The 22,833-nt window shown below is 35.7% G+C and overlaps 1 protein-coding gene across 2 annotated transcripts in view; it reads right to left on the bottom strand.

The window, feature by feature from the left end:
• ITGA4 (integrin subunit alpha 4) overlaps positions 1 to 22,833 on the bottom strand; it is a 42,367-nt gene that overhangs the window by 17,577 nt on the left and 1,957 nt on the right. For both annotated transcript variants that reach the window (XM_062579009.1, XM_062579010.1), the window contains exons 3-15: positions 16,833 to 16,939; positions 16,606 to 16,735; positions 15,206 to 15,273; positions 14,429 to 14,558; positions 10,788 to 10,873; positions 10,390 to 10,449; positions 10,160 to 10,297; positions 8,896 to 9,007; positions 3,642 to 3,736; positions 3,231 to 3,321; positions 1,803 to 1,848; positions 1,285 to 1,439; positions 670 to 824 (exon numbers count right to left, since the gene is read on the bottom strand). In XM_062579009.1, the coding sequence (XP_062434993.1) occupies positions 670 to 824; positions 1,285 to 1,439; positions 1,803 to 1,848; positions 3,231 to 3,321; positions 3,642 to 3,736; positions 8,896 to 9,007; positions 10,160 to 10,297; positions 10,390 to 10,449; positions 10,788 to 10,873; positions 14,429 to 14,558; positions 15,206 to 15,273; positions 16,606 to 16,735; positions 16,833 to 16,939 (1,373 nt within the window). The remainder of the gene's footprint in view (positions 1 to 669; positions 825 to 1,284; positions 1,440 to 1,802; positions 1,849 to 3,230; positions 3,322 to 3,641; positions 3,737 to 8,895; positions 9,008 to 10,159; positions 10,298 to 10,389; positions 10,450 to 10,787; positions 10,874 to 14,428; positions 14,559 to 15,205; positions 15,274 to 16,605; positions 16,736 to 16,832; positions 16,940 to 22,833) is intronic.

Genomic DNA, 22,833 nt, shown 5'->3' with positions numbered 1-22,833 from the left:
TATTCTTCTTTATGCCCTGCTAGCGGACCTTTGGCTTCTTGCAACAAATTCACAAAACAGACCACACTATAAACCTCAGACTGCAGACTCACTTCTAGCAATCGATTGATTTCACCTTCAATGGAACAGTAATGAACTCCTTTCTTATCAGGTAAGTCTACCTTTTCCACTCACAGTAAGGAGAGCAAGACCTTAGATATGTTCTTTGAAATGGTTAAAAAAATACATAATAAACATTCTCTATGTAATTATTAGTTTAAAGGGCTTGCATTAAGGAATAAGGTACGTATTAAAGTCCTGTGAGAATCATTCAGTAGAAAACATATGCTATACCATGTCTTCTTGGTGGATACAATACTGGCCTCAATCTGTGATCTGCTTTCTATAAAATAGGGTGGGAAAAAGGCTAGAAATGCTTATATTCTTCATCACTGTGATGATTATTATGCACATTCTTGCTGACATAGGAGGTGGCAGGACCATTGATTTTCCCATAAAAGCTGAAAAAGCACCGGAACAAAAAGGTATTAATCGTGGAAGTCATCAACACAAATATTGTACTTTGCTAATTATGTAATAGAGCTGTAAATGAAATACAAGTTATTTTGAAGCAGATGTCCTTTTAAAGGAGAGCAAAGGCTTTACAGTACACACCAAAGATTACATTACCCTCATAAATGCTGGATGCTCTTTGCAGGCAATGTTCTTGCTAAAAATCTTTATATTTCCAGAGGTTGTATCAGATGTTCCATTGGAAGAAAAATAAAATCTTGCTTGTGTATCCACTCTTCTGTTCACATCCACACTCAGATTATAAAACAAAACTGTAAAATTAAAATCAGGGAAAAATTATAAAAACTTTTAGGCATAATAATTTTCATGAGTTTATGATAGAAATTGTATCTTCTGACTCACATTCTCTTGAGAATGTTCCATAATATCAACCTCAAAATGCTCCATTTAAAAATTCCCTGAGACAAATCCACCCCCTAATGAAAGCTTCCTGCCCTCTGCAAATTGATCGCATAGTGATTGATCCCAGTTGCATGCTTTAAATGCAGCTTGTTTTAGCAAGTTATATTTATATTTTTCCACCAGAATCTGTTTGAACAAAACCTGCTTCAGTTACTTACGCGGCTGACTTTGCCATAAGCTTTTAATTTTTCATTTTAAACTGAACTCAAATTAGTGCATTATTAAATACCAATATTATTATTTTCTAAATAGTTTAATTTCTTATTCAAATGAATACATTAACTGGATTTTTTTTTTCAAGTAGCTTACCAATATAGCCGGGTACCTCTCGTCCTGTGTACGTAAAGCATATCTTTAAATTCATGCAGATGGCAGGCTGGTCATTTTCCATGCAGTTCAAATTAGTCCGATTTATTGAATCAGGGTGTTTTAAAAAAGCATCAACAATTATCACTGGTTTTGTTCTAAGAATACAAAAGAGTTAACATTCAGAAAATGCTTCAGAATCAACTCTTTAGAATCTATTGCTTATATTTTAAAATGATCATTTTTAAGTTATCTTCTTAAATTATGCATTTTTAAGAAGCCAAATAGCTGTGTGTGAAATTTTTATTGCTTCAAGGAATTTAAGAATGATATTTTCCTTTTTTCCAAGATGCTTAGTTGAACATACCAGTTATAGAGCACTCTAAAGTTTAATGACTGAAGTCCAAAACACCATGAAGAGCAGCATGAAGTCAAAACATATAACTAACTTTTTTTAATTACATCTAAGAATCTACAATTAAATCGCATGATCTTTAAGCACTGAAATGTATCAACCTCACCTTAGCAGCACAGCAGAATTGGAAAGAAATGCACCAACTGCTACATCTGTACAAACAAAAAAGATAGATAAGCATCTTTACTCAACAGTAATTACTTCTCAGGTACTTGCATTTTGTAGTACGCTCATTTTTGGACAACATTAAAACAGTTTGTCCATTATTTATTATAAGGGATATGTTAATATTTAAAGATGTATTCATCTGTATAGAAAAATGATTCCTCAAACACTTGTTCCCTGTCCCTTAAAGCTGCATACTAATTTGTCTCGACATGCAGATACTGGTAACATGATAATTTGATTTCCATGCCAAGTTTAAGTGACTGACAACAAAGTACCATTTAGCTAAATAGGAGGTCCTTGCTTCCCTTGTAACTCAAGTATTTACTTTTGCTGTATATATACATACCTAGCTATAGTAAAATTGAATATATATATATATATGAAGTGTGTATATGTATATATATTCATATAAAAATTATAGATAGATAGATATAAACAAGTACAGATTTGTTATTTTATTCCAAATTAACTGAAAATTATTCATGTAATAAGGGAAGAAATATACACAGCACAGTTTCTCAAGTGAGGAAACAGGAGTAAACTTTTCTGATGAGTCTAAGTGATGACAACAGAGCTCCCTAAAAAGCAACAGCAGATGACCTGAAAGCATAAACTACCTGTTCACTTCCTGTAAACCCAGCATTACAAACTCACATTTCTGTAGAAATTTAGCACACAAAATGCAGTTTATGATAACTTTATGCTTTTATATTCATAGTGGCAGGACAGGCAGTAACTGATCTGACATAACACCTAACTGTAAAACGTCAAAATATTTTGACAATATGCTTGACACAACGAGTATATTTTTGAAACTAGCCAAGCTGCTTCATACCAAATTCTGTGCACTTGTGTTACACCCATAATGTATGTAAGTCCATAATGTTCCTAATCTGGTACTCTGAACCCAGTGGCCAGATTATTTTATTGTTGATGCACACCCTGAGAGACATTGAGCTAAGCAAGTCGTGACAAGATCCAGACTACATAAAGACATACACAATTTTCAGGTTAGCACACTAACCTGAACACCAGATATACTTCCAGTGACCAACCTAGCTCACTATGACATTAGTAGATAAAGTGGTTATCATAAAACTAAAAATCAGATTTTTTTTCCTCCTCTGCACTATGCATTATCATTATCTTTCTGAGCCCTTCAATAACAGTTAGATGACCGTAAAAAATTGACTACTTGCCCTCAGATTTACCCCATCATTTTCTTTCTTCACAAAATGCAAGATGTGACATGTCATCTTAATAACAGATTTTGCTCTTCGGAGGACTAATAAGAAGCATGGTTGGGTTGTTACCTATTCATTTCTACTGTCATATAAACAAAAATAAACACAATTGTTTAATTCACCTTGATAACCATTGTTATCTGCATCAATGCCACTTGCTATGGATTGTCCAAACATGCTTAAAGCATTACTGACATGATGTCCTTGTATTCTCTGAAGGAGAGGGGAAAAAGAAAAGAAAATTATTCTTGGAAAGCACAATAATCTTGTTTCTGAAGACAGGTACTTGCCTGTGAATGTATAATATTCCTCCATTGCTGCAAATACCCCATAAATCCCGTCCGAAACCTCCAAAACATTTTCTTTGTTATAGGTTATATACTATGACTAGAAATTACAGGTTAGGTAAACATATTCTGGAATTCAATTGTTTTAAAGTAATTCAGCTGTTCTGAAGGTTAAATTACAGTAAAAAGTCCCAAATTTGAATTTAAGGCTGAATACTTTTTTTTTTAATAATAGAAAAAGCATACCTGTGAAAATGATGGAGTTATTCCATTTTCCCTGCCATTGTATATATAAATAACTCCTCTTAGATTATCTTCCTGTGGAGCCCCAATTGCTACATCTGTAGAAAAACAGTTTAATGAGAGCTACTACTAATTTTTGAAGTCTTTATGTTACATGCATATGATATATTATTTGTAGAAGGTCTTCAGATTTTTATAACTTTTTCAGCAAGAGAAACCAGCGGACTGTACCCTCCATATAACAAATGTAGATGCACTTACAACAAATATACATCTACACCACTTGAAAGCAGAGATCTAATCCAGTAATCTGAGAAGTGGATGCTGTACAGCTGTGTAATTTGTATACATCTGATTTTGACCACGGTTGTTTTCATAACAACTTCAGAGTGACAGCTGATTTTGCCTCTTGGAGGAAAATGGAAGGGCTTCTGGAACTACTTGGTTTTGAAAAGGGACTCATGATATGAAGAAAATGACTGTATAGTTTCTGTCCTCTTACACTCATGCTGCAGACAGAGCTCAGGTGGTTCTTAGTCATCCCAAGGACAGTTCACAAGTCTTGCTCAGCACCTTCATGATCCTGGCAGTGACTAAATTCACAACTTGCATCTTGCCTTCATCTCAGATTTTCCCAGACACCTTCAACTCTGCTTCAGAAAGTATGTGACCTTGAGTAGTAGGTGTCTAATCTTCTACGCAAAAAAAAAAAATGGACTGCGAAGTACAGTCTGGATCATCCCCAGGCTTGTTTTGGTATTTATGCTTTGAATAGATCTAACAGGTTCAGACACTAGATCTCTCACTCTCAAAATTCTGCTTTCTTTCATAAGGGATCATTAAGTAGCACTTTGTATTTAATAGTCTAGTGATTAGAAAACTCATTCCAGAAATGAAATTTAGACTACACGCAGTCCTCAGCCTGTGGAAATGCAAACCCATCTCTCTCATATCAAGATAGAGCACTTGCTATCTTGTGAAATGTGTGGCATTGAGCAAACACGATACATGCTGCAGAAGAAGGACCTTGCCTGTATAACTGCTGCATAGATAACTTAGCTGTGAGCAGGGAGTCTTGGTCCTGGTACTAGCTCTCAATACTGTTTCCATATCTAGTAAGTGTAAAAATACATAAACTAGCCTGACCAAGATGACCCAAATCCAGGATCTCTCATGCAGCATAAATATCCTAAGCATGGGATAAAAGAACAATACCTTTAACTTGTACTTATTTCCATATACAGGTGGAAAAATAAGAGTTTTCTGGATTTTTAAAAATCAAAACCTAAAGAGTTAGAAACACATACGTGGGTTGTTCATACTGTAGTAAAAAGCAAAATTAGATGTACCAACAAAAATGTTCTCTTACATACAAACGTAAGTATTATGGAAAAATAACCCCTGCAACTTTCTATTCCAAACACTTCACTGGGGCATCTATGAATCCACAGAAAAACCTTGAATCGTGTTATTCTATATAATGCCTTCATAATACCTTCTGACAAAAGGACATTTTAAAATACCCAAAGGTATGCAATGAAAATGACAGTTTTTCTGCTGCATCAGTAAGATACCTTTCACAGTTGTTTTGTAAAATATTTTTACTTATACAATCCTCTACATTTCTGTTTTTACTTCTCATTTGCCTCCACATCTGAAATACATGTCTGCTAAGACTTGATACCGCCATTCCACCTACCCAAGATGGAAATACGACACAGAATAAAATACATATTCCATGTCAACTTAGGCATGAAGCTTTGTTACCACAGAATTCAACACTGCTGTAAAAACAATCAACTCCCCTCCTTTTCTTATATATATATATTGGCAATATCTTAATATCTGAACTGACACCAAAACCTCTTTATACAAGGCATTTTGCAAACATTACACAACAGAGCAGAACATATAACAATGTAAAGTGCTTATAAAATAAAAATACAGGAAAGCAGATTGTTTCAACAATAGCAAGATACATTCACTTTAAATTAGAAAATAAACTTAATTTCGCTTGATAGATGAAAAGGAAAAAGGTGCTCTGAAAATGCAACATTGTTACTTAGTGCAATCAAATTTTGATTTGCACACAGATGTAATCATAGAATAAAGCAAAAAAATTAATTAAAATTGAGTTAAGAGGAAAAAGCAATGCACTACATTCTTAAGAAACTGTAAGTACAGCATCACTTTTCAGTCTTTAATGGGCTGAATATTACTTATACTCAGCTTGTGTACAAAGCAAAGTTAAAGTAAGTCAAATCAGGATGCATGTGATACCTGACCAAATTGATATGACTTAATTCAGAAACAAATGCTAAAGATTAAGGAAAACAGAACAATAATGGTATGCCTGTTACCAGGAGAGTAATCTAACTCTGCCTGAAGCACTGTGTTTCTGGAAAACAAGGGATTAATCTTTTTCAGTCCAAAGTCTGTTTCCTAACAATTATGAATCTGGTTCCTACAAAGTTATCATGCAGAGTACCCAAAATTATCATGGTCTTAAAAAAAAAAAATTGCCTTGCATTTCTGAAACTATGATGATTTTCCTGTACTTTGCTCTTCCCACATGGGTTAAATCACCAAAACACAATTACTCTTTTATATTGACTAAAATGAACTATTTATTTTCCTCTGAAATGTTAACAACTGACAACAGGCTTGAATGGGTATTCAACATGGAAATGAAGGTAACTGGTTTAAACAAAGAAATATGTTTTACGCCTAGACGATTTAACCCCAAAGGAGTGTGCCAACACATAAACAAAGAAACCTTTAACAGCCCCACCAAAACATTACCAAAAAACCCTGAGGTTGAAATAGCCAGAGGATGCTTTCCAAAAAAGAAGGAGCAATAGGGAAAGGGAGAATGAATTACAGTATTTTAAAATTCACCAGTATAAATTAGTAATTGTGAGATTTCATTCATAAATGAAACAAAACTGAACTATCTGAAAATTGGAAAGACTGTATGTTGCACCAAACCAAAAACACAGGAAAAGCAGAGCTCTGATGACTTGGTTTAGCTGAATGGCTCTCTGAATGAATTCATACTTCAGTGATTAAAATACACAAAATATGTCTTTCTAGTGGTAAGATGAAAATAGGACAGCCAAGTTATGCTGTCAAATTAAAGCAAAACATATGTTTGGGGGGTGGGCTTAGATTCTACACTAACAGGCATACCATTATCTTTACAGGGCTAATACTAAATAAAGGTTTATATCATTGAAAAACTTGGCTCTGCTGTGCTTTTTTACTGTTTACTATAGACAAATGGTCTGTAGCACCCAATTTCTCTTTATATTTTGCTTCCAGTTGTTTTTCTTACAAGAAAATCTCTTTTCCTACTGTCACTCCAAATATTTCCTCTATTTTTTCAGCTCCCTTCAAAAGCTTACTACACCTTTCCCTGCAGTTTTATGATGCCCGTTGTATGTCACATTGTGTCGTATATCTATTTCACTATGCTGCTGTTAGTACGATTTTACTTCTCTGTTTCTCAGCCCTATATTTGGATATTGTTTTTCTTTGCAGTTTGCAAATGTTTTGGGGTAAAACTGGAAGGCTGTGTGTAAAATGCTTAGTATGTTTTGACTTAATAATGAGTAGGTAATAAAGGGTAAGACTTTGTAAATGAGTAAGGAATGTTCTCTCTTTTGGAGAATTTGCACAACAGCACAAGTAATACAAAGCAGGACAAATGAAATCTAGGAAGAGTTAAAGGAACAGGTACCAAAGGAAAAAAAAGACTATTTTAAGGAAGAAGACACTGTAAAAGAAGCAAATGACTGTTCCAAGCCTTATGGGTTACAGAGCAGGACCAAGAACACAAGATAAAGGGAAGAGTGACAAGAGAACACTGGTTGATAAATGGAAATAAAAAGAGAAATTCAAAAATGTAAAGACAAATAGAGACTTGGTAAAGACAGAGCCCAATAAAGGCTGGCAGTTTTTGCGCAAAGGATATTAACTCCCTGCATACAGACCAATTTTTGATAGAAAATCTAAGCTATGACAGAATTTTGGAACAGAACAAAGCTCCTGCCCTATTTTAATCCTTTCTCTACGCAGTCTGTCATGACAGCCTCTCTGCTGAAGGGAAGAACATGCAAATTCTTCAAACAGGAACATTGACCATTCCTATCTGTTTGAAAACATGACGCACTCGGCCAGATCCTCTCTGCTAGCCTTCAGTCTAGATGAAGGCCCCCTAGGCAACTGCATTTTTGCAAGCTACCTATACAGCCATGGTCTCGAGAAGAAGCTGGAAGCAGTAGGTCACGGAGATTTCTGTAGCGGTTACATTTTAGAAAGCCCGAATGTAAGCGGAAGCGAAGTAAAAGGTCATGGCAGTCATTCTAGATATTATAACAGATCTATTTTTTCATCTGTTTTCTATAAATAAAATAACTTTAATCTATAATTTTCAAAGGGTGTTTTCTTTTTAGTCCCTATCCTTCTTATACGTATTCCTGTACTCATTATGGAAGTCAGATGCAGAAGTCTGGAAACTGATTCCATCTGCCCTTTCAGCAAGTCCCACCGAAACAGTATCAACAGAAATTTCAGATCTTGCCTTAGCACATTTAGAAAGGGTGTTTCAGCCTTGGGGAAAGAGTGTACATTCACCTTCTATGTGCCTAAAACAGATCCCTCTGTATAGGAGGAATCAGAAGAAAGAGCTCCCTCAGAGCTCCATTAAAATTTTGAATTCAGTATCTGTGCATGACCATTGATGTTCTTGCCTGTGTTCTCCAACTTAGCCCCACTGGGATCCTTTGCTAGTCACCTGAGGGACTTAAATAGGTAGGCAGTCTCATGATAGCCTCACATCTTGTAGGTTATTTTTGTTATCCTCCTGTATTCAGTATTTCCTATTGGCAGCACAAAAGCAGCTCTTGACTCAATGAGTAATTTTTATTTGCAATGTTATAATATTGCCAAATTCTTTCCCAAATATTGTTTCAGATGCCTAAAACAGGATTAGAGATTCCATTCTAGAGGCCCAGCATTCAAAGTTATAGGCTATAGTATCACTTTATGCTTATGTCCTTCACTAAGTCAACATAACTTAACATGTTGGTATTACATGTTAATGACTATGAATCACCCACATTTCAAATCAATGACCTAGAAATAAAAGGCCAGATAACCTCTTCAAAGTCTTTTCACCCTTTCATAATCCTATTCTGGCAGCCCACTGCTCAGTGAGAATTAAAACCAAACGTTTTCTTTTTTTTTTGATACTTACCTTCAAAACCATCATTATCAATGTCTCCCAGATTGGCTATGGACTCTCCAAACCTGGCTGCATATGAGTCACTCCCGCTGAGCTCTACGTTGAATTCTACCATTTTTGCTTCCTGATGGAAAATATAATCAATGAATACTACATTAATAAAGGGTATTCCAGATGACCTGGATGGTTACTCAAAATGTTATACTGCTTTTGGATGGTAAGAGAAAAATCATACTGATCTTCTTGGTGCACAAGCCAGACTTATCAAAGATACTAAATAATAATTAGTTCAGTTTATATGCAGATTGGAGTTGTTCTTTAAGAAAGAGAAAAGCAATGTGTTACCACAGCAAACACCTCTAAGCAAAGCAAGTTTATACCAGAGTACAGGTGCTTACAGCACTAAGAAAACAGTGTGTGTTTGTGCAGGTGTGTGTATGCATGCATGTGCACTAAAAAAAAAAGTAAGTAGTAGCTGCTTCAGAGCTATTGTGTGCTTTGGTAATTTGGAGGTGTCCTAGAGTGACTTAATTCTCTGTGAGGAATACATTCATGGTAAGAAAATGTGAACTACAACTATAAAATAATAAATGTGTATCAGCGTAGGGGGAGGAGGGACAGAAAATAGATACGAGGATAAAATTAACAATGCCAGACAAATTCAAAAGCAGATTAAAAAAAAAAGTGATTATACTTTCACTTCTGATACCTAGTAAAAATAAAAGGAAGCTGATTCTAATACATGTTCTGTCCAGCTTCTTCATTCACCAAAATAAGGAATATTAACAGATCTACCAATGTTGTTCTTTATTTCAACTCCTAATTGCACACAAATTTTTCATTCCTTGTTTGCTTTGGAAGTGCTAAATAAGTGGCTCTTGACATGCCAATTTAGCAGTAAGCATGGTAATGGAAGAGAGCTTGCTGTAGCAAGCAGTAGCAGGCTGTAACTATCAAAAGTTACTATGAAACACAACCAGATTGCCTTCAGTTTCAACATTAGCGTAAATAATGTGTTAAAGTTTATACAGCTAGCATTTGACATATACATATGCAACAGAGTCCTGTTGCTGTTTTTCCACACATTCTGCTCTTGCTGGAAAGTCAATTTGTTTTACAGATAATACTTGGCACTACTGGTTGATATGGGATTGTCATACTGGTACTAAAGCTGTTTTGTCTATACCTTTAACTGCTTTACTATAAAGAGATAGCTAATCTCTTTTAGTTGTTAGACTGGAATGATTATTACACGTTTTTAAGAGAAAATACTTACAGAACCTGAATTGATGTAAACATAAACTCTTCCTTCTTCTCTAATAGTACTTTGCATTGGAGCACCAACTAGTAAGTCTGAGAGGCCATCTGAATTCAGGTCCACAGCACAAACTGCAGCTCCAAAGTAAGAACCAAGCTGTGTGCAAACAAGAAATCCCGATATTTTCAAATTTTTATGAAGACATACTGCAAATTCTAAGGTACAGAATAGCTGCATGGAAGATTTACCTTTTTACCCTTTAGTTCAAATAGAATATTTAGTTGCTTCTCAATGCTAAAAATGTATGCCTAAAACAAAGAGAAAATAAAAATGCTATTCAGTGAGCGGTAATTTGAAGTACTGTTTTGTGCTTTTTCTATGGTGTGAGCTAGGGAATCAGCAAGGCAACATACAGCAATACAAGGTACAGCTGTTCTCTATTTCTTATCTGCACCTTTCATTAATACCATAGTTCACAGCAGTGTTATCTAGACTATCTTCCCTCATTTCTTCTTTGCCTTTTCTCCCCATGAGAAATTCTATTATCCAATGCTTGTCTTCATTACATTAACCTAAACTGAAAAAATCGTAGGTAGACAGGCAGGAGGAAATCCTCTTCAGACCAACAGTATGAACAATCTCTTACTTTACCAGTCTGCTCCTGTTGGGGAGCCCCTCCAATTACTTCTGTACTAGCCGATGTCAAAAAATGCCCAGCTCCAACAGAGTATCCTGTAAATCAGAAATACACCACTCAACACTTTTAACATCACATAAGGAAGAGAGCATGATGTATAAAAGCTGTCAATACCATAAATTATTGAGAGTTTGATATACAGACCACAAGCAAGCTACCAATATAAATACTACAGAAAGGAAAATTTTTGAAATATACACAAAAGGTCGATAAAAGCAGTTCCAGCAACTTCAGAGCTACTGTGGGTCAGAAATGCTCATTTCTTCCCAAGGTCTCAATTATCTGTCATATTTTAAAAGTCATTTAAAAAAATCACACACATCTTCTGTTAACATACATTTTGTAAGTGTTCAGTGGCTCCGTACTGTAATACAAAGTATCTACTGTTCATTTAGTGAAATGTGGAAGAATTTTATTCAATTATCATCACTCTATAATTTAACTATTGTTTTAATTAGACTGCAGAAAAATAAAATGTAGCACCACTTTTACGTGTGTGTGTGCATATATATATATATATATAGTTTATATTGTTTTAAGATACACATTTATACACACAGGCTGTATTTTATATACACATATATGAATAACTCAGGAATACTTTGGAGCTAACATTTGATAACAAGAAAACATTTCATCAGTTTTTGTAAAAAAGATCTACACAACGAAGTATTTATATCAGTGGAAACAACTCTTCACAAATAGGACCATATTCGGTGCAAAGTCCAAGCACAGAATTGCAAATGGAAGGTGGAGGCCTAAATCTGTAGCTACATGAGTCACCCTCACATTTTCTGAAGTCCATTATGGCTAAGCTGAAACAAGGACGATAGTAAACATTTTGCTACTCTGGTATTTACAGAATTTCTGACAGTTTTCACAGTATGTGGAAAAAAAAGGAAAAAACAGCTTGTATCAGATGAGAACAAGCCTTTTATCTTTCATCTGTAAAGAAAACTATCTGGCATTCGAGTTCTCATTATGCCAGCATTTTCTTTTCATGTTTTAAGCTAACAGAGGTGAACACAACAATTTATCATTTAAAGGTCAACACCCAGTTTTTACTTATTCAACAAAAAAAATTAAGCTTAAGTGCATAAACCTTAATTCACCTTTTCTGACCTTTATTTGGTTTTGCTAAAGTGTAAACATTAATGCTTCTAATGAACATGTTTTTTTTAAAGAAAAAAAAAAAATCACCAAAAGCAACTATAGTAGGCACAGAGTCTAGATTTTTATTATGGTATAAAAAGACTGGGGGTGGGGAAACAATCCCATAATCAACCCTTTACATTCAAAGAACCTACCAAATCTAATTGTATTCCCAACCCCAGAATTATCTCTTCTTTACTGAAGATTGGCCGACTACCTTAAAATACACTTCGTTTTCATTTTCTCCTGTTTTAATGATAGGTGTTACACTGACTTTCTAGCTTTCTGAAACATCATTTCCCCTTCTCAGGTTCCCAAAATAAAGTACTGGCTTGTGATTTCTTTAAGAGAGATCTTTAAGTACCTAAGGTTACTCTTTCATCAAGCCTAGCTGACTTTAATCTCTTTAAAGATGACTGCTATTTATCTCCAAAGCATTCATATTCTGAGGAAGTCAAGGAAATCTACCAAAAGTTATATATTCCCAGCTTCTCCTTCTAAACTTGCTTTTTGCTTTTATTATCTCAAACATCTTCATTTCTCCCAGTGGACAGAACATCTTATAGTATTTTTTGGTACTCTCTTCCTACAAAACTCTGATTTGTTATGTATTACTTCCTGTTTTTTAAAAAAATGTAAATAAAGAAGCCAACTGATGGTGTCTGCCAAAAGAAAGGAATAGTAGAAGTATATAATTAAGGGTAGGCATGTACGTTGAATTACAGTCTGGTCATGATATACTTTGACCATTTGATAAAGATATTTTTGTTCCTGATTTAAGGTATAAACAAACTCAGTCTGTAAGAATTATTTGATAAGACAATTAGCCATGAATAATGTCAGCCTAAAACAATGCAAGAAATGGGACAGCACAGAAGCTGAGAGCGCTCAAGGGAAGGTACCTTCACTTTCTTTCAACTAAAACATTATTATGAAGAGACCAAATGCAGATTTAAGAAGCATGCAACATAAGGGGAAATTTAAGTTTCATCTCAGGTAGTACTGCAGAGACACAGATAAGTTAGTTATCCCTTTCTTCTTCACTTTCCTCTAGAGAGGGCAGAATTGAGAGGAACAGGTAGCTCTGCCTTGCCAGTATGCTGGTTGGTATGGTTACACCTGGATACTGGAGAAGTGCTCACGAAGGAAATGCCAATATATCTCAGTTCCTAGAAGGGCAAGAGAACTAGGAGAGACTTTATATGTGAAGAAATTCTTTCACTGGACCTCTCCTGTCATACTTCTTATGTCTTATGTTTTACTCCTGACTTTCAGCTATCAATGACTTGACTCATTCATTACAGAAATTCCAACACTTACAGTCTGTAGAGCATGAGAATAGAAATCCAAGATGTGCCTTTTCTGGACAGGTACAATGTTTTGCTGCTTGATTGCTGTTGGAAAGCAGCAGCAAGGTTTTAAAGCACTCTCTAAAGTTTTCCTTCAACCTGTGAAAGGTTAGATACATTCCTGATTAAGCATATTGATCTGGTATCTGATCATCTTTTACCATATGGCATCTCTTTTGCATAATTTCCCCTCAAATCCAACTACAATCTTTCAAAGGCTCAGCAGCGAATTCTGAAGTGTTATCCATTTCACATTGCGTAGTAGTTATTTCATAACTTGTGTCTCCTTCCTATTGTCAAAAGAGTGAAATCACAGACAGCAACTGCTTATCCACTTGTACTGAATCTATGGGTGGGAAAATGCCAAAACCAAAGGTCATAGACAAAAGCATTCTTGCATACTAAGTTCAGGAAGGTCAGATGACCTTTTCTTAGTGTGTACTGAGAAAACTGAAGTTCTGATGTTCTGAAGAACGGATGGTTCTGGCACAAAATCCTACAAATTCTAGCACCAAATGCAGATAACTACTGGGATGTTGGTATAAGAGTTGCGTGGCTTTCAGTGCAGACATCTGTAGATTAGGTTTGCATTCCCATGCATTCAGAAACCAGATATGGTTGGAATATTAAAAAGACTGGAGACAAGCCTGTGTCTTAAGGTCATAGCGTACTTTCCCTTATGGACACTGAAACTTGCTTTCTTGCAGCTTTCACATTTATGAACTTTTTATACTTCTGTTGTACACAAGGTCAGCATGTGTTTTGCTATGAAAATCCTTTCCAGTATTTCAGACTTAATAGTGAAGTGCAAACTAGTGGTAATCCAAAGCATATCTCTCCCTTCAGAATCAAGAAATAATACAAACTCAGTGGAGTGATGACAGAAAAAGAAAAGTAATGCTTGAGAAGCTTTCAAGTGAAAAGGATAGAGAAGAACCTTATAATTGAGTAATATTTAACAAAATCAAAACACATCTTTAGAATTTTTGTTCCTGGAATAAAAGAAAGCACTGATAAACACTGTGTACTTCAAGACCAATTCTTTAGCTAATTCTTTGATTATATAAAGTATTAAATTTTTTAAAATACCTAAATAACTGCCAAATTTCACTTGGTTATTTGAATCTGTGTAAGCATGGATTGTATTTGCAGTCGTATTGTACACAAAAACAGAACCAGTCCAATAAAACGATCCTGGGGCTCCCATTATAATTAAGTCCTAAAAGAAAAATAAAACAAAGCCATGTTATACATGTTTAAATATTCATGAAGATAGGCAAGCAAGTCAACTGCTTTTCTTTATGTCTCCTGCAAACTCAACAAAAACACTAATGGAGATACACCTGGCTCAGTATTGGGGGATTACCACAAGACCACCATTTTTCAGGCTTTCTAAGAATATGGTTATTAAAACTTTGACTTGCCAACCATTTAGAAGAAAACAACAAGTAAAATAGTCTTGTCTCAAAAAAATGTGTTAAAAATCATAGTCTTGTGGTGGAATGTAGATTAAACAATATGGAACAGTACCCTCTAAAGCAAGATAGCAAGGCTTATTTATATTAATGTTGCATTAAACAGATTACTCTAAAGAGAATAATAAAATTTCATACTCCGTTATATTCATGCTCTTTTTCTGCATGAAAAGTAATTTTAGATTTGGAGCAAGATGTAAAAGTATTCCTAGTTAGTTGTGAATTATCATGCAAGTCTTAATAAGATTCAATTAGCAGAAATGAAACAAGTCTGATTTTTCCTTCCAACAAAAAAGATGGAATGTGCGTGTGTGTATGTGTGTGTGTCCCCATATGTACTTTCATATATGTGTACAGAGGGGGAGGTATTAAAGATACTAGACTTACACACCTCAATGTAAAAACTAGACATTCCAGCCTGGCATGACCCATGGTTTTCTCCAAACTTTCGCACGTGATCTGGATGTTGGCAAGAAATATTAAAAGGGTGAGAAACATGTTATTTCAGATTTTTTTTTTAGGTTTCCAAAAGAAGTTCAGACAAATTAAAAAAATAGTGTTTAGTTCTGTAATAAAACTAAAAACAGTTTTCCACTGTGTAGCCTTCAGCTTCAAAAATAGTAGCGTAACAAACTCAAAGTAATACGTACCACTCGATCACAGCTGCCTTTGAAGTCTTATGCATTTAGAAGTTAATTTTCTCTTTAAATTATTCCATGAAAAAAATACACCAAACGAAATAGTAAATAGTTTGAGCAGCACAGATGGATAGGTTTAACTCTTTCCTTCGCATTCTGTCTACAATTCAGACATAATTTGATTGACAAGTGCATTTGTCTTCATAGGAGTTGCTTTGATGCTCCATTCAGGCTTTGAAGAGTGTGTGTTGTGTATCTTAGAAATACTGGTATCTACCACTCTTGGGAATTGTCTTTATATTCAACTCTCCCAGCTCTATTTTCTTGCTTTTCCTTGCTAACTGCCTCCTACCAGGCTTCCTTTCATTTCATCCTTAGAATTATTCACTTAATAATCATGCAAGATAAAAGGATTATTTCACCAACGCTTATAATAGCCTCTGAAGCCAGCAGAAGGATGTTTGAATATGTTACTCTTATCAGTCTCCGTGGAAAAGCCAGGTTGTCCATTCTTCCTTGCTTTTACAAGGGGCAGGGTTGCTAGATAGTTCTCTTAGAGAAAAAGGAATCAAAGAAAAAGCCACGGATTCGACTTGTTTAAGAAATTTCAGATCTTGATTCTTATTCTGCAGTCTTTTGAGGAGATCTGCAGAAGATCTCACACTGCAGGCACAAGCCTGGCAGAAAACAAGTTCAGAGCAGGGACACACCAGCAGAACACGAGGCTGCAGGGGCTGCTTTGAAGAGCCACGTCAGCTTTACAGAGAACACTAAGCAGCAACAACCTCTTGAAGATGTTACTTGTATTCCACTGTGAGCAGTATACTGAGCAGAGTGAGCAAATGACAGAGCAAAGGAATGAAGGAGCTCCTGTATTGGCCTATTTTTGAGGAGCATTCACACCTCAACAGTCCAGTTCAATGAGCAAGTGTTTTGATGCCTTATTTAAACTATTTTTTGCCTGCTGAAAGCAACTTCAAAGTGATAAACTTCTTGCTAACAGATTTGTATTATAGGTTGGGCTTATAGCAGCACTTAGTCCTTCAGTCCTTGACTGCAGAAAGCCTGCCTAGAATGACACAGGTTCTTCATGCGCTCTGATTTGATTTTACATGTTATTCTTCCCTAGAAGTGACTCAAGCATTCTGCTTACCTATATAGCATGGGCATATTCTTCTACTCAGATCAGTTCGAAAATCAGAAGAGATGGCAAAACAAATACCGTGAGGGAGTTTGTGTTCATACTTTATGTAAAAGATATTTTTCCATCTATGTCCACAAGCCTATGAATAAAAAATAAACATCGTATTAGACACAGAAGCAAAAGAATGGTGAAGGCAGTCTGAAAAATGGATACACAGTTCCAAAGGTAATACATACAACGATAGATCCATTTTCTGTTGGCTGCCTTGACAAGCTGACACCCAACCACTGATTATCACGCTCTTCCAAACAAGTCTTTCCACAGGGTTCTCCAGCTGGGTTTCCTAGGACACAAATACCAACACTTTGAACTGAGGGACAGATCAAAGTGACATGTGGCACATGACTGCAACAGTAGAGAATTCTATTGGAAGACTTTAATAATGCAAGTTTAGTGGACCTTATAGCTGCACATTTTATGTAGACTTTTCCAGGTAAATGTTTCACATTCCTCTTGAACAAAAGTAAGACTGTATGTAGTGAAAGAGAACATGTTGTTTCTGAACAAGATTGATCTGGCAGTGAATATTGGTTTCTCTGTCACTATTAAAACTACGATAGAAAGTGACTTTATACTCAATTTAATATAGCATGTATATAGATTTTTAAAGTAGCATCTATTTCATGGCTTAAGCCATATCACTATGATATATCATATTAGTATTACTAAAGGAAAAATCTCTCAGCAGTAAGTTCATATTGCTAAACTAACCAAATCCAAAGATTCTTGATTGCTACTCTAAGAAATTGGAAGCCAATATCTGAAACCAAATTAAGCAATAATATGAAGATTTATATAGGAGTGGGCTTATACTGCAAGTCTGAATTCTCTATCCTAGAATTTGACCTTTAGGAGATGCAAGCTATTACCAGGTTGGGCTTTGCAAGTGTTTTCAGTCTAAAAATTCACAAGAAACAAGTAGTGTCTCCAGTACCTAAACTCTAGCCTAAAGCACATCTCTCTTCTACTTGTTCTTAGCTACATTCTCCTGATAGCAGACATTAAAATGGTCTCTACTAAAAACTCATTTCAAATAAAGGGTGCATAACTGTAATATCTGCTAAGGATATGAAATCATTATAGATGCACGTCCTCTGTACTTCCTGTACCATTCCACCACTCCATTTATTTAGAAGTGGTGTTTTTAGTAGTAGTTTTTAGTAGTAGTAGTTTTTAGCTGGTAGTTTTTAGTAGTAGTAGTTTTTAGCTGGTAGTTAGCACTACCCAGCTAACAAATACTTGCTTCCTCATAGAAAGTTGTAGTAATAGCTGTGGCAAGCAGAAGGGGATATTCAAAGGAATTTTAAGTTATATAAATATAAAGCAAGCTTTTCATTTAGGAAAGTATCTGTTGTTTGTGCGAACAAACATTAACCAAAATTTTTTTTTAAAATTATCAGCATGACACAGTTTATGAGAGAAAACTGCATGCAAAATAGACAAGTTCTTTTGAATAATTTTAATACTTCCCCAGATTCAACTGTCATTGACCATCCCAAAACTTTTGAAGTGTTTTTAGCTACCCAGAAGAGGGCGCCAATACAGATCATAGACTACAATGATAAAGGTGACATTATTTGGAAAGAAAAACCAGCCTCACACCTAAACTATGCTTGCATGAGAGTTGAAATTCATTACTAATCAATGAATCAGAGAGTTTAAAGAAATACAGTAGTTCAACCATAACATGTTTGTTGAATTCCCTTCAGAGGACAGACAAGTACCCAATTAAGTATGAACACAGAGTAAGGGTATGTATCTAGTCTATTCAGTAACCAGGAAAATGATAATTACTGTGGGCTTTATTACATACATTCTTTTAACTAAAGTGTTTACAATGATTTTGTACATAGGACATCAGTGTTTTTGGAGGGAATATATTAGATTAATAGAATCAAGATACTTGATTTTTTGATTGCATGGTAAAAAAACCCTCAGGGAAAGCACCTGTAGGAAAACCCAACAGACATCCTAATTCCAGAGCTCATTCCCTAGCGTTCTGTTGCAGGCCTAGCATTTGACAGTTGTCTGAAGAAACTTTTGCAACCATGACTTCTTTAACTTTCTTGCTATCTTTCCACTTCTTTTCCCAAATATAGTATTTTCTACTTGCTCTGATGAAAAGACTACAGTAGTGCAGGTAGGACTTCTTCACAGAACTGCAGAGAGGACAATGCTCCCTACACACTGCAAATGTGGTCTACCTCTTCCTAAAAGTAACACCCTTCACAGGATCAAGATGCATCTCCTTCTTCCCCCATGAACATCAAGGAAATAAGTATAAGAAAATCCAAGTAAATAGGAACCGACCTTAGAACTCACAGTAACATCACCTTCAGTTCTCTGGGTCAGAGAAGCTATAACATCATCGCAATTTAATAAATCTCTGTAGGTTACCTGAGGTACAGTAACCAACTCTGTGTATGTTCTTATTCCATGACCAGCATGAAATAAAATGCATTACTTTAAACATCTACTAAAAAGCAGTTGCATTTTCTGTAGGCTATCAGTTACTAAGGTCTAAGTGAGAAGCTTCTGAATCGGCTAATGTCAGGGACATGATTTTCCATATATCGAATATACCTCTGCTCTCCCACCCTGCAACAATCTTCAGACACAAGTTTGGAATTTAGTTATGTCATGTACCTGCTACCTCAGAAAGACATTTCTGTGATTTGCATGAATTACAAAGCTCATGAATCTGGTTCAAGTCCTCTTAGGAATAATATTCTATTTCATTCCCATGCTTAGGGATTAACACTCCATTAAATCACAAAAGCTGCTTCTGGTAACTCCATTCTAGTAATGTTTTTGGTCGTCTTATGACAATGACTTACACTGGATGTGCTTTATACTGCATGTGCATTTATAGGAGATAAAAGCAGAGAAAACCAGTGTCATAAATTTAGATCTTAAAGAGGTCTTCTAGACTTTCTGTTAGTAAGTCAAGCAAGACCAGGTAACAGTGTTGTTAGAGAGCAGAAGAAGTTTTGCTTATTTTAGCACTTTTTGGTCTATTTTGTCTATGACCTCCATTCATTCATGTTCATAGTTTCCTTGGCTCTAGCATATGTTCTCGATTCACATTCTCTTTGGCCCTCTTCTGACCTACTGTCTTATTTCTCTTCTCTTTCTCTGACTGGCAAGTATTCAAGCACCTTTAAAACGATAGGCCTTTGTGGGCAAGAGAAGAAACACAAAAGGCACAACGATGAGCAAGGATAAGACATTATCAAGGTTTTATCTAAAGAGAAGAGAAAATGCTGTTGTCTGCACACACAACAGTGCAGCACTGCATAAGCTTGAGAGAACATGGCAGCTTGACTGCCTCGGGGAAAGGGTGTACGGGTTGCCATAAGTCACCCAAAGATAAGTAATTGCCCAGCCTGTGTACATTACACAGCTGGAAGAAACACTTCTGTTATTATCCCTGCTGTACACATCCACAGAAACAACACAGCCACATATAAGTAAGATCACAACTTAAAAAGCCACTTCTAGCTTTGGCCTCAAGGACTCTATACAAATGTTTCCCATGTCATCTGAGAAGTCAGTTTCATGTAACTTTTTCCAGTGCTTGCTACACTCAACAGCCTCTCATGATCCTTTTTATTCTCCCAGAACTCCTCTGATCCTAATTGCTAGCTGATCAAAACTATGAAGCCTACTGCTCAGTTGACAACCCTTCTGATATTCTACTCTTAGATGTCAGGGCCTCACAAGACTCTTTCACTCACCCAGGACTGTATTTTTTTCTCTCTTCAGGGATTTAATAGGTCTTATCACTCAACCCAAACATATTTTATTTAGGTGAGAGCTGTTTTCATAACAGATGTAGGTCAAGAAGGTCCTGTCTTCCCTTGGAATAGTAAGGTTATTTCAGACTAAATCACTGGCAGGATATGATCAAGGCAAGTGAGATCAAAAAGCCAAACTTCCAAAGGCAAGAAGTCTACTGTAATCAAAGTTGAACAAATGCAAGTTAGCCTTTTGGGGAAAGCTGTTAACTGTTCACTTCTTTTCCACAGTAATGATTCAGCTGGGGGAGCTAGAGGGCAATTTGTCCACAGGTTAAATTTACAAAGGGCTTAAAAGAAGACTGATCCTCTGGGGCAAAACTTTTTGATCTTAAAGAACATGCACAAGAATTTTCTGTATAAATTTGTAGTCAAAACTTTTTTTTTGTTAGCTCAGATGGCAAGTTTTACAAATTGTATTCTGTTATTAGCAAATAAATCACACTCCGTTTCAAATTGGTCAAAAATTTTGTTGAAATTTTTCAACAAACATTTTGCAAGTCCAAAATGTAGTAGGTCAAAACATCCAAAGAACATTCTGCTTCAATTCCTCTGCAACAATTTACGATTGTCCCAAACTGACGTGGTCAAGGCCTTAACGTTCAAAAACGTACTAGATTTCCTTTAAAAATCAATAGAGTAGTCACTCAGTGCCCTAGAAGACCAGTACTTAGTTCTCTAAATAATAAACCTGAAGCACTGGGATCTGTATTTTCACACTATTTGATTAAAAGCCTCTGTATCTAACGTAAGTCATCATTTAAAGAGAGCCCAACTACAAACAAATCAATAGTCTGGAATATTTGACGTTACTGACAAAACAGGAATACTAGAACTAGAAAAGAGACTCAACACTTTATGCCTCTATTCAGCAGAGAGAGATTTACAGTCCAAGTAAGGTGCTGCGAAAACAAAAATTTGCTAGTGTCTCTCACAATTTCTCTTGGTTCTTAAAAAAGCCCAAGTCCCTAACACCTCGAGCAACATTAAAATTCTCTAAATTATGCCTGGATGAATTATTTGCAGATGTTGGGATGACTGCAGCATAGGATCGTTTCCAGTAAATCTTTGTCTATTGAGGAGCCAGATAGGACTGTGTGATCCACACCTACCCCCTCCAAAAAAAGAAACCAACCCCTCCCAAATAATAGCAGTTTTGTGTGATCAGAGGCACACAAATTCTTCTTGCACAACTGGGCATGAATCCTTTGTTAATTAGTGAAGTCAGTTTTAAGGCTACTTTAGTGAAAAATGGCAGCAAGTTAATTTAGTATTTCTATGCTTCACATCTGTTTATCAGAGGTCTGACATTAGGAAAAAATGACTTCTATTGCTTCTATTTCTGTGACTCATAACTAGAAACTTATTGCCTCAGAGATTCTTACATTGAAAAAGATGTGAACTCAGGTATTGAAGAGAAAGATAAAAATGGCTATCTCTGAATTTCCCTGTCCCAGCAACATAATATATCCCTACTCCTTTTTCAGAGCAATTTGCTCTAAGAGATTAGAACCCAAACTTGTCAATGGCAAAAATCCAAGCAGAAGAGGTCACCCATCGAAAGACACAGTGTTGATAAAACCATTATGTCTAAAAGTTGCTGACAGTCTGAATGAGTTAGATAAGAGAGAATTAAGTTTAACTTTGCAATTCAAAGTTCCCTTGTGTATTTCTGTGGCTGCTCTGCAGGCTGACAGAGGCTTAACCAAACCCTGACACTACCCTCCTTAATTTACATCCCATGCACCGCAGAATGGTTTGGCTTTTTTATTGACCTCACTTCTTGCTTTATGGTATAACACTTCTTTTAAGTATCTGTTTAACTTCAGAAATACCACAGAACTACCTTGGTGTTACGAAGAAGCCGCCCAGCACCAAGGGAATAAACACTTTGTAAAATTTCTGTTTCTCTTTGTGGTGTCATCATTTTTAAAAGAGCAGAACAAGACAGTAAACATTGCTGCATACCTGCCGTCTCTAAATATGGGGATGGAAGACTCACTAAACCAAGCCTTTGCCATGATATAAACCTTTTCAACCGCATCATTTCATTTAGAGTCCCCTAAACGACTGAGAAAAAGCCATCAAGTTACTTTGTTAGAACTTTTGTTTCTCCACTGGTTAAATTAATAAATCAAGAAATACTACAGTACTACAGTAGTTTTCAAAGAAGCTGAAAACTTAGCACCTTTTCCCTCTTTTTCTTCTTCTATGTTGTCAAAGACTATTTTTACCACAATCCAGAGGCAGGGATTTAATATCTTTCAGCATATGCTATTTCACCCATTTAGTTGACTTCTTTGACTTTTCCAAGTCTCTTCTTACAGACAGGCGGTTGGAGAAAAAAAGGTCTTTAACATTTTTCAACAGATCTAATATT

This window comes from Rhea pennata, chromosome 6 (assembly GCF_028389875.1).
Source record: "Rhea pennata isolate bPtePen1 chromosome 6, bPtePen1.pri, whole genome shotgun sequence".
NCBI classification, from domain to species: Eukaryota; Metazoa; Chordata; class Aves; order Rheiformes; family Rheidae; genus Rhea; species Rhea pennata.
Note: the sequence above shows the minus strand (reverse complement) of the source record. Positions and strands in the feature narration are given on the sequence as shown.